Genomic DNA, 12,494 nt, shown 5'->3' on the forward strand with positions numbered 1-12,494 from the left:
TCTTGGCGCCCACTGTTCTGTTTTCTTTTCCTTTCAAGGTCGGACTCCCTCCCTGGAAGGTTTCCCTTCGCCATTTCCATTGAAATGGCTCCCCTATGACTGCTCCTCATGCACCAAGCCAACTTCCAGGAACAGCACGCTGAGAGCAGGACAGGAAGGGTCACCAGGGAGGGAGAGGGGAGATGATGGCAAGGACAAATAAGGGAGAAAACTGTGCACATGGGCTTTTATAAGAACTTTATTTCTCAAAAGAAGGGGGGGGAAGAATCTAAAGTATTAAAATAATCTCTAGTCTTTGTCCTGGAGGTCAAGAATAGGATGTCAAAATAATTCATATAAAAAGGTCAAGCATAATTGTAGATCTTCCTTCCACTTGTAGGAACATCCTGAAATTCATCCCTCCAGCGTGATGCTCAGATTCCAACTACTTTGAAGGTACCGTGTGTCCCCGGGTCGGGGACAGACTGCAGATGTCTAGGATGTGCGCCTGTAACTTCACAGACACCAAGGTCATCTCCCCAGTGGATACAGTCAGTCTGTCTCAGTCACTGTTTCCAGTGAAAATGTTAAAGGTTTTAAGGAGTTAGCCCTCCTTAAGAACTCCTAGTCTTCTCCTTCTAAAGATGAGCGTTCGTAAAAGAAATGAAATTACACGTCAAGAGGCTGAGGATGGCAAGGCTGGTCCCAGTCAAACGGCAAGAGACTTTACCTCACTGAGGTGTTCCTGCTACCAGGACTGTCCATTATCTCTCATGGTAGATGTGTCCCTTAGGTTCTACCTCTGATGTGAACAGACTGGGAAAAGCCAAGCCCCTGCCTCCCAACAGTGATTCTCTTCCTAGGACTGGACTGCAGGGTCAGGGAGACAGCCTGGCAGTGGAGCATCTGCCTACCATGTGCAAGGCCCTAGGTTCAACCCCAGTAACAGAGACAGACACACCCAAGAAGGCCGAGATGGAGTGTGGACATTAGCTAAGGTTGGAAACGCCGAGGAGAGCCGGAAGCATAGGTGAACTGCCCAGAAGGCAGACCCTTCCAAGAAGTGAGGGACGAGATCAGGTTCTCTCTGGAGATCTTGGAGTCGCCTCCATGGGCCAGACGGCGGGCGCACAAGTGTCCTGGCTGCCTGACTCCTCTCAGCTGAAATTTCTCTGGGGGACAGGGAGGTTCTCGTGAAGATACTTGAGGCTTCCGTGCTCTGAGAAGTCTGAGACCACGTGGTCTTGCCCTCGAAGCAGCCACTTCGTAGTTAGCAATCCCTCGAGTCCTACCGGTCCCCGGGCGTGGATTCGAGAGGTGCTGATTCCGACTTCAGCCCCTATTTAAAAAAAAAANAAAACAAAACAAAAAAAAAAAACAAAACTCATGGAGAAAGCTGTGGCTTTCCCCACCCCCCACTCCCTGTTCACCCATGAGCCTGCCATGCATGTCTTCTCTGCTAACTTCTGACCCATCTTCCCTGGGCCGGCTGACGGTCCTCACTCATGTGGGTGAGTCCTCTGTCACTATAGATCACAATGCAGTGCAGTGCAGTGTGTCACCTCTCTTCCTGGCCTTTATCCAAGTGTATTCTGACAGTTTTAGAAGATCCATTTTCATCAGTTTAATTCAATTGTGGACCCCATTTTAACATCTGGGCATGTCTTGAAGCTTATAACAATGTCTAGCATAAAGTTCGACTCCTTAAACCCGCCTCCCCCCTTTTGAGATCGTCTTAATGGATAGCCCAGGTTAGCTTTAAATCTTTGATCTTCCTGTCTCAGCCTCTTGAATGGTAGGGTGGCAGGTATGGGCCATTATACAAAAATAGTATTTATTTTTAAAAAGATTCATTTATTTTTACTCTGTGTAAACTTTATTTGTACTATGTGTAACTTGCATGTTTGTATGTATACTACATGCATGCTAGTGCTCATGGAGACCACAAGAGAAGGTCAGCTCCCCAGGAACTGGAGTTAGGGATGTTAGTCATCTGACGTGGCTGCTGGTCCTCTGCAAACACAGCGAGTGCTTTGAACCTCAGCCCCTGCCAGTTACTGAGTATGTGACAAGCTCTTGCTCGTTTCTCTTCCCTCTCACTCCGGAGGCCAGGCGTTTTCTGGCTCTGGCTCTGTGTTCTCCACCATATTCAATGGCCGCTGGGATTCCTTATGCATCACAACATCCCTGAGTGTGTCCAATACACCAGGCCTAGGGATAAGGTAGTGAAGAGCAAGCTCCTGCTACTATGGAGTAGTCACTGGGCTGGGGAACTAAAGGACAGGCCAGCCATTGCTTTTCTACAGTGTTTGAGTTGGAGGGCTGTGAAAGTTAATTTAAGTGAGAATCCCAATGTGACATAAATAGGAACTCAAAAGTCAATGACTAAGACATCTGTGGTGCATCCCCTTATACTCTCCACAATTGGGGAGAGGGATTCCTCCAGGCAGATCACATGTTGCGGAAAGCCTGGGGGAGGGAGCCTAGGGTACAGCTCAGTAGCACAGCAATGTCACAGGACATGGGGTTGATCCCTGGCACCAAAGAGAAAAGTCCAACACCAAAGACAAAATACTTCAAGGGATTAAAATTCTCAAGTGTTGTCTGGGCACGGTGGCACAAGCCTTTAGCACCCATGCTTGGGAGGCAGAAGTATGTAGAACTGAGTCTGAGGCCAGCCTGGTCTATATGACAAGTTCTAGGATAGCCAGTACTACAAAGGAAGGCCCTGTCTCAAAAAATACAAAACAAAACAAAGCAAAACAATAACACATACACATGCCCTTCAAATGTTTACAAACTGTGTCACAATGTCTTATTGGATGCTTGGGTAATGGTCCCCTGGGAAAGCAGCCGGAAATTTTGTAAGTGATAAAAGGACCAGGTATCTATTCCTAATAACCACATTTGTTTGTGCTTGTGACAGTGGTGAACCCAGAACCTGTGCATTCTAAGCACGTGCTCCAGAATGACACATCCCACCTACACACACACACACACACACACACACACACACACACACACACACACTCCATTCCAGGTTCCTGACGTTGGTGCTTAGGCTCTATGATGTTTCCTTAGGCACCAATATCAGCACCTTCCATCCTATGTTCTGCTTCCTATCTCTGAGGCAACCTGGCTGTGTCACTCAAGAGCAGTAGGTCTGCAATGGCCTGCTCTCTGGGAACTGTAGCAGCTTGTGAGCCCAGATGAGCTGGGCCAGCCTACATTGTAATGGGGGCGCCCAGGCTTGTACACACTAGATCTGACATTGGCTGTGTGACTCTGGGCAAGTGACTTGTCTCTTGGTTTCCCCATCTATGGAAAAGGAATCAGGTGAAGCTGCCACCTTCACAGGTGGGAATGTCTACCGATTCAGGTGGTACACGGGGCTGTTGTGTATGTATCTAGGTCACACACGTGGCTGGAGGGAGGCGTCTTTACTTCAGCACAGTCCTTAGAGCCACCACAGTGGGAAAGCCAAAGGGGACTCCTTTCCCCTGTCTTTCTTACCCAGCCCAAAGCGGTAGCCATCAGAGAAGCGAGTACTGGCGTTCCAGAAGACGCAGGCACTGTCCACGTGCTGGAGGAAGAACTCTGCTGTTTTCTCTATAGGGGAAAGAGAAACCAAGTGAGGAGGAAGCATGGGGAACACACCCACTTTTGGTCACTCTCGGTGACAGATCTGGCTGCACGTGTTTTCCTCACATGTTAAACATGAAGGCTTGGGAGCGCTCTGAAGGGGAAGAGGGAAAAAACGGATTCCATGGTCGGGCCTGTGAGCGGCAGTCAGCTGGAATCCATCTGTAGGTCTTATGCCTCCATGCTGGGATAGCCTGTCTAGGTCTGACCAAATCCACAGGCATTAGCTCTGTGGTCTTGAGCAGGTGTATGAACATCTCTGTGCCTGGGGGAGAAGGGAAGGTATCACCTGGTTCTCGGGGTGTGGATAAGGAAGCCAGTCGGCCCCTGGGAATCCTCACCCCAATGCCTCATGGTAAGGGGTCAGTTACCACTGCGGCTGCTTGGTGCTATCTATGGTCATAGTTTCAGTAAATTGGCTGGGAATTCCTCAGGCACCATATGGCTTCCTTCAGCAGCAGGTCTCAGCGCCAGCCGCCCTGGCGTGTATGCTAAATGTCACATGTTTGCGTGTTAAATAAAGCAGTGTGCAGAGTCTGTCCTGCTCTTGACCTCTGGGTGCTGGTTTACTTCAGCTGTAAATTGTTTTTGGTTTTTGTTTTTTTGGACCCAGGGTCTTGCTATATAATCCAGGTAGGCTTTCAACTTGGGGCAATCCTTCTGCCTTAGCTTCCTGAGTTCTGAGATTACAGATGTTTAGACACAATGTCTGGCTTTGAACTACACGGTAGGGCAGCTGCATGGGTAAAGATTATGCCTCTGAAGCAGAGGAAGCCTTAAAGAGGTGCCAATTATCCCTGCCCCGCTGATGGGGGCCACCGGGATGGACCCACAGATAAATCAGAGAGCACTCAGCAAGCCACCAATGGTCTCCAATGCCAGAACTGTCACTGGTCAGTCTGGAGTGGGCTTTCCTGCAGGACAGGAGGGGCTGGGAGCAACAGCACCAACTGTAGTTCAGAGCCAAGAAACTGGGCACCACATCACTGTAAACTGACCGTTCTCAGTGACGATGACATCTGTGTGAGAGCTGCCGTACTTATGGATGTGATCAATGGCTTCCTGGACGCTGTCCACCACTTCGATGCACACTTCCAGGTCCCCATACTCTGTCCGGAGCGACTTCACTTCTGAGGGGCTGAAGGTCAGGTAGGAGGCAAACTTGGGGCCTGCGTGGATTTTTACCTGTCAGAGAGGAAATCCAATATAAAACCCGCAAGAATCAGACAACAGTTGGGCCTGAGTAACAGCCTGTGTGAGGAGGAGCTGGGTTATGCAGCAGGGCCCTGGCAAGTGACAGCCAGGCCGCTCGTGGGCCTGGAGGGTGACTTAGCTCTCCACACATCAGGATGCTCTGCTCGGTGATAGGCCAGGGCTTCCTGGCCACTTTTCCAGCAACAGGCCCTTGAGCAAGCTGGGGCAGGACTGAAAGGAAAGGCCTTTGAATGCTGAATATCTGGGCACACAAGCCTCTGGCTTCTGGCTTTTTAACTAAAGGAACATTTGACCATAATCTCTCATTCTCTATAAAGTGGAACCTGCGCTGGTTTCATGAGAAGGCACCATAGATGTATCTTTACTTCCTACATCCCAGGGAAGCCCTGGCTGGGTGCTCAGGGCTAAGTGCTTCCAGCTAGTCACCTGGATGATTTTGGCCTGCCATGCCCGCTCATGCCCTCAAACCAATCCTGTTCCTGGTTAGAGTCATGTAAGGATCCGGGGCTGGTCCCTGAGGGACTTGATCACAGTCCAATTCCACAGAGGCCGTGTTCTCTGAGTCTGCACAGGTCTAGGTTCATGCCTTGATTCCTTCAGGTCTTGGCTCTGGCTATGACAAGCTCTGTCTTGCCTGGTGGCTGGAGGGCCTGCCGTGACTATGTTGGGCACTCCACTTTCTCCAGGATTGGGGAACCCAATCTGTGATCAGACCACCCTGAGGACTCAATTCCTACACATGCGCATTGCTTCATCTTGGTTTGAAGCCTGTCATGGCAGTCCTCCCTCTGACACTTGGGGATGGCAAGGGTTTGCCCTCATTAGGATGAGGGGGCTCAGTTCTAGCCAAGGACACCCATCCTCTTGTGCAGTGAAGGTGACTGTGAGTTTTGGCATCTACAGGTAGCCAACAGTCAAATGGACCACTAGTTTACCCACCTGAGCTCAGACAGTTGTGTGGTGCGACTCCCTTTTATTCTGTGCGGTGCACTTTCACTTTCAAAACAATGACTTTAAGTGCTGGGTAGTTCTCCCTGTTAACCTGATTGGGGATTAGTGAAGCTCACCTCTGCACGGATCAATGACCAGGTCAAATAAGGATGTCTGATTCCAAAGAGACGCTTAGAAGATGGGGGCTCTGGCCTAATGAATGGACCAATCCCTTGGTGGCTCTGTGGTAGGATGGCTTACTGGGCGGGGGTAAAAGGTAGAAGATGAGCTTTCTCGAGGAAGGAGACCACTGGAGAGATGTCCTGGAAGACTATATTTCCCGCTTCTCTGCTTTCCGGCTACCATGAGGTGAGCTGCTCCCCACCATGAGGGAACGAGCCCTCTGACACAGTAAACGAAGTTAAGGGGTTAGGGATGGTACCAGGCTATGGGGAAACTATAGGGAACCGCTGCTCTGTTGGTTCTCAGGTTACCTAGCTGCAGCCTTGAGGAGACACTGGGCTCCACTAGGGAGTCACATTTCCACTGGCAGCCTCTACGCAGTTCTGTGCTCGCACACAGAGATTCTAGGGGTTTTCTGTTCTTCTGAGGATTTGTATGGACCTCCCCGTAGCCGTGTTTAAGTACGGTCTTTTTTATATGGCTTTTCTTGGGCGTTTTGTTTGGCTGTAATGCCACAGAAACCTAACGCGGTTCTCCACTGGGGCCACACTACATCAGTAAGCATCTTTCCCTGCCAGCATAAGGATGCCACACCAGGGTCCCAGCTAATGAGGTCAGCAGGCTCACACCTGCTGTCAAAGCTGGACATGACTGTCCATTTGGCCTTGGCACCTTCTAGTCATTTGCAACTGTGAATTTAGCACAGCATAAACCTGTCTGTACCTCAAACTTACCGAATATGTTTGCATACAACCTCGATAGCAGGTTATGAACGAAACCCGAAAGAAAGCTATTCAAACTGCTCACCTTGAATGCCACTCAGTAAGCGCGTTTATACTGGCAACTGAAGACATTGTGGAGAAAAGGCGTGGCAGCATATAACTTTTACTCTTGAAAAGACTTCTGAGGCTAGAGGAACGGCTTGGCAGTTAAGAACACTGACTGCTCTTCCAGAGGTCCCCGGTTCAATTCCCAGCACCCACATGGCAGCTCATAACTGTCTGTAACTCCAGTTCCAGAGGATCTGATGCCCTCTTCTGGACTTTTGGGACACATGTGGTCTACAGACATTCATGCATAACACTCTCACACACCAAATGCAATAGTAAAAACACTGTGCCCTACTCCCTGCCCCCAGGGGGAAAAAATAAACCTCTTCAAAACAGAAACAAAAGTACTCTGTGCATTTTTTTTTAAGTTACATAAAAGGGAATGCCTAGTTGGAAATATAACATTTTTTTAACCAAACAAAATGCTGCTATGAAGATCCCATTCTGTATGGTGCTATGTAGCCTGCTACCTTTGAACCCTTGCAGTGGGGGAATATGCTGTGCCGTGTAACACACGCAGCCGTGGGCATCTGTGTATCAGTGGCATCCCCCCACCGACCACAGAGGTCAGGGGTTACATCTTACTGGCCTCTGTACTCAGCACAGCTCTGCATGCACAGTGCAAGTGTAACATCCTGTTCCCTAAGGCGCCCCAAAGCTGCTCCCGGTCTGATCTCGCCTGCCGGTCCACCATACCTGTTCCACTCTCAGCATGTCAATGATCTGGTCAAATAAGGGTGTTCTCAGCAGGTCTCGGTGGATGAGCAAAGTCTCCAGAGCATTACAGGCAGCTGGGTACTCACACTTAGAGTCTCTGACTGGAGGGAAGAAGAACAGAGAGTGAGTGCTGCGTGCATGGTCCGCAGGCATAGAGGGCTCACCAAGAGTTTCCCCTGATTCTCCAGGAGCCCCGGGTCAGCTCACCGAGTCGGGTGACCTTGTCCACGCTGGCTTCGGAATCCACGTACATGTGGCAGATCCCTTCGCTGTGGCCCATCACTGGGATCCCCTTGGCAGCTTTCTGGATGTCTCTGACCAGCTGGGAGGAGCCTCGGGGAATGATCAGATCTATTATTTTGTCAAGGCGGCAAAGATCCTCAACTTCTTCTCTGGTATTTACCTGAAGAGGGAGAGGATCAAAGAGGAAGATGGCATCTTCTGGTCAAACTGCAGAGTCAGGACTGTAGGGCTCGAGTGGTGCCATGCTCGGCGCTTCAGATATAGAAACTCGGCCAGTCCCTGGAGAGAGCTCAGTCACAGAAGGGAGGGCAGTGGGACAGCTAACCACACAGGGTAGAGAGTCTTTTTAAATGCTCAGGAGGTACTGAGTGCTATGGTGAATGACAGGCAAGCACAGAGGACACCATGCTACGGGATCACTAAAAGAAGTGGGCGCTGGAAGGTATGCTGATCTTGTTAGGAGGGGGCCCACTTCCCCGAGACTTCCACTGACAAACTCCATCCTGGGATGCAGACTAGACCAATCACAAGTGCCTGTGTTGGGAAACATTGATTGCAGGCATTTTCTTTTTTGGTTTTGTCAGTGTCTTCCAACTAGTCATATTACAACAGCCACATAAGCATACATGTGCCAAAATGTTCATAGCTGCGTCATTTCATGAAGCCAATACCCAGGGCCAGCCCAAATTCCCATGGTCAAAGAAAAGATGAACTGTAGTATGTGGTTATAAATGAACTACTACTGGGCAATGGAAAAGGAGAAAGAAGTTTGGGATGCAAAGACACAGATGAATAGCACCAAGATAAAAATAAACAAAAGTCATAGAATGGAAAAGAACATTTTGGATGACTGCGGATGACACTATCAAAGTTCAGGAACAGACAAAAGTAACTGAATAAAGTGTAAGTCAAAGAGGGTGGGAAGGGCAGGAAGGGCCCCGTGGTGTGCTGGGGACGTGTGGTTAGCGGCCATGCATAGCCACAGACATAGTTACAGAGTGGACTACCTGCAATCTGCATGGACCACTGTAAGTATAGTATACACTGCCAGGGAGGGAGGGAGAAGGAGGGTGGGGACCCATCCGGGCAGGCTGTGCAGGAGCTGGGCTGAATTCCTAAGCCTGGGATCTCCCCACCAGATTCTCCCTGAGCGAGTACTAAGTCAGCTCCTCCCAAAAGGAAGAAGGGAATCCTGAGATGTTGGAGGGAGGAGCCTTCCACAGGAAAAAGAATGCTCTAGAACTGGCTTAAACCAAATCCAAACCATACCATAAACTCACATTTTGTACCCCAGAGTCTGCTTTCACGCAGTCTAGGGCAAGGGCCTAAGAAGGAACAGCATTTCCTCACATGGTTAACCGAGAGTTAACTGAGGTAATGAAAGCTGCTCACCTGACTTGCTCACACAGAGCTCATCTGGCCGCTCAGGCCAGGTCAGTGACCACAGTGGCAGGGGCAGCAGCAGGCTCTCATTCTCCCATACCACATGAGGGCTAATGACAAACGTCCTTAAAGTGGCTTATGTCCAATCTAAACTCTACCAAAGACTGGCGAATTCTTTACCCCTGAGTCAGATTACCCTGCATAACTTCACCAATGGGAGGAACCCAGCCCTATAGTGGGTCTCCCACTCCTATAACCGAATGAACGAGGGTCTGGGGGGGGGGCAGTAATATGGCTCAGCAGGTAAAGGTGCTTGCTACACAGGCCTGAAGACCTGAGTTCAATTCCCAGAACCCATGTAAACGTAGGAGAGAGGTGACTCCACAAAGATGCTCTCTAAACTACACGTACACAAGCATGCACACATGCACACCAGGAATAAAGAAAATTACGTTTTTAAGGAGAGTGAGGGTCTAATTGATACTGAGTAACCCAGCAGTACTAGGATACATCTGTATGGCAGAAGCTCTCCCAAGCCAGTGAAAACCTGCCTGGCTCTGCAGAATGGCCTAGAGTTCACAGGACTTGTTGCCTCTCTAACCAAGCTTGCCGGTAGAAGCATCTTGGCCTCATACAACCCAGTATTTGCTACACATTTCCATAGGCCTCACGTGGCCCTATCTGGGCCGGCCCAGCCTCGTTCCCAGCCACCTACCAGCTGTATGGCCTCCTTGACTCCGTGGATGGAGAGAGCCTCTTGGGTGAGGAGGTGAAGAATGCGGTTGCTGTGTGCGGCCTCCTTTCCACCTTTGAGCAACAAGCCGTTGCCACTCGCAATGGCCAAGGCTGCCACCTGCGGGAAGACAAGACGGTCAGAGTGGCAATGACGGCTGTCTGCACCGCTGTGTGTCCGTCTCACCTTCACCAGCATCCGAGTCAATGAAAAACTCATTTTATCCCACTTTATACTGAAGCCCCGAAAGGGTGGTGACCCTCCAGGGCACACAGCTTACAAACGCAGGGCTGGCAGACACTCTGAGATACTCGACTCTGGGGAACTAAACTATGTGGTCTCCATAGAAGCAGCGGCAAGGCATGCTAAATTCATGGTCAGGGTCACACGGCACTCTCTCCCCACTCCGGCTACAGCGGGGAACAGGATGCTTTAAGGCCTCTACAGTAAAGTACCCGCTGGTTGCACCGACTCGGAGGGTGGTAGGGGAGACCTGTGGCTGTCCTGGAGTTGACCCGGGGGGCTCTACATGCCTGATCCTAAGAATGTGGAGAACTCAAGCTTGTGCCAGCCCTGGACGGTGACAGCAGCGTGCTGAGGGAGCACACACTGCTCAGGGCAGGGGGAAGATGAGCTGTCCCACTGAAGCAGTCGGCAGAGGCACGGGCTTAGTCATCCTAAGCCAGAAACTTGATTTTCTGAACACTTTTCAGTTAGATGAAAATCGCCCTAGCTGTTGAGAAAAGCTACTAAAACCCTTCGCCTGGCCATTTTAACCTCCAGACTAGGGATTCTTCATGCTTTCTATTGGCTTGAGTGGCTCTTGAGCCCATTACGGTGGTGATGCAAACCTTCTCTAGCTCAATGCAGACACTTCATGCCCCACACGCAATTTTTAGGATTTGTGTGTAGTTGTCTGGGGCTACACTTCAGGTGAGGCACCTCAGCCACAGGAGAAAGCCTTGTGAGGAATTGGGTGGCTAAGACATTTCATGAACAGAGCCATACAGAATCGGAACCCATTTCTGTTAGCACAAATGAATTTTGCAGCCACCACTGTGATCCTCTACAAGTCGGGCTTGTGGCCAGAGGGGAAGTGAGCCTGGCTGAGGACAGGCAACCATGGGAAGGGAGTCCTGTGAGGAACAAGCTAACGGGAGCTCCAGCCAGGGAGTGCCTGCCACAGAGCTCTGTAGCCTTCACAGTCCACGATGCCTTACACAGAGACGGGCTAGCTTTCCACTTTAAAAGAGAATTTCCCTTTGAGACCTCGGAGCCAGTACAAATAAAGAATTGATCTTATCCCATTCAGGGCTTAGTGGGAGATGATCCATTATTGATTTCTCAGAGAGTTTAGGGCAGAAGCAAGGCCAGCTCTCTACTGTCACCTCATATTTCCCGGTGTGGCTGCTTTGACACGGGTCAACCACATCCCTTAAAGAGGGCTGCATTCTGTCTTCCATTAACTACACAGAGCACTTTTGCTCCATGATGTTCCTACAGGCCTACTCTGTGGCGCAGATAATGGAGTCCTTTTGTGTGGGTAGGCAGGTGTCAGGTGAATGACTGCAGCAGCCTAGCAGGGACATGCCAGTCTCAGAACAAAGAGCACTGCTGGCCAGGAGAGCTGGGAGTTTCTTCTCCCCCCCCTGCAGGAGGCTGGTGTGACAGGGAATATTAGCTTTATAATGCTGGTTCGCATCACTTCTCTAGGATGGCTGGAAGGGTGAAATGCATAAGTCACCTTAATAATAAAACAGGCAGTGCCGTGGAGATGTGTTTGGGCTAAAGAAAAAGATCTTTCTCTCTCTTACATATCTCTCTTACATACATACACACACACACACACACACACACACACACAATACATACATCTCTGGTGACTTATCTCTACTCCTGGTAATATATGCTTCTCCCAACCCATTCCCAGGCAAGGCCATGGTCTCACATACCTGGGGTAGACAGTCAGGGCGAGACTCAAAGATCACCAGCAAAACACCTATTGGGACAGTCACTTGTTCTAACTCCAGGTTTTTGGCAATCCGAGTCCTGCGCAGGACGCGGCCTACGCTCTCTTGAGAGGAGGCAGCGATCTGCCTCAGCCCGATGGCCAGGCTGTTCAGTTTAGACGTGGAGAGGCTCAGGCGCTTCAGCAGGGGGCTTGCAAGTCTTCCTAAAACGGCAGTGGGACATGATAAAGTGGGCGATGTGGGCAGGCTTTGGCCACCGACTTTACTGTAGTAGGGCTAGACAAGGAACTAAGAGTCTTGGTGATACGGTGACATTCAGGTTTCCATAGCTCTTCCTCAGGGTGAAGGGAGACTGTTTGAAAACTGTATCTCATGTCCCCCATTTATCACTTTCACCACGTGACATTCTAAAACATTTCAGCATTTCAAACCAGGGAAGCCTGGGATTATATCTAACAATTTAATAAACAAGAGGTTGTGATGTAGTTGTTACACATAATCTACCACAGTACTAACAAGACAGGCTATCTGGAATATGGCCTGTAAAGATAAAAAGGCCAGCTGAGACACATTGAGTCTACTCATCAAACATAGCTGATGTATGCGTGCAACTGATGGCATCAAGAACCATGGCAATTTGTCTTCTTCTTTTTTTTTTTTTTTTTTTTT

At 49.8% G+C, this 12,494-nt stretch overlaps 1 protein-coding gene across 2 annotated transcripts in view; it reads right to left on the minus strand.

Annotated features, from left to right (window-relative positions):
• Positions 1 to 220: 220 nt before the first annotated feature.
• Positions 221 to 12,494, minus strand: part of Aldh18a1 (aldehyde dehydrogenase 18 family member A1) — a 35,116-nt gene continuing 22,842 nt past the window's right edge. Inside the window, exons 13-19 of one of the 2 annotated variants that reach the window (XM_021221195.1) lie at positions 11,808 to 12,028; positions 9,838 to 9,975; positions 7,704 to 7,899; positions 7,476 to 7,597; positions 4,620 to 4,806; positions 3,493 to 3,588; positions 221 to 1,318 (exon numbers count right to left, since the gene is read on the minus strand). In XM_021221195.1, coding sequence (XP_021076854.1) covers positions 1,137 to 1,318; positions 3,493 to 3,588; positions 4,620 to 4,806; positions 7,476 to 7,597; positions 7,704 to 7,899; positions 9,838 to 9,975; positions 11,808 to 12,028 — 1,142 coding nt within the window. In that variant the 3' untranslated portion in view covers positions 221 to 1,136. The remainder of the gene's footprint in view (positions 1,319 to 3,492; positions 3,589 to 4,619; positions 4,807 to 7,475; positions 7,598 to 7,703; positions 7,900 to 9,837; positions 9,976 to 11,807; positions 12,029 to 12,494) is intronic. The other variant, XM_021221204.1, reaches the window with a different exon arrangement.

Source organism: Mus pahari, chromosome 1 (assembly GCF_900095145.1).
Source record: "Mus pahari chromosome 1, PAHARI_EIJ_v1.1, whole genome shotgun sequence".
Taxonomy (NCBI): domain Eukaryota; kingdom Metazoa; phylum Chordata; class Mammalia; order Rodentia; family Muridae; genus Mus; species Mus pahari.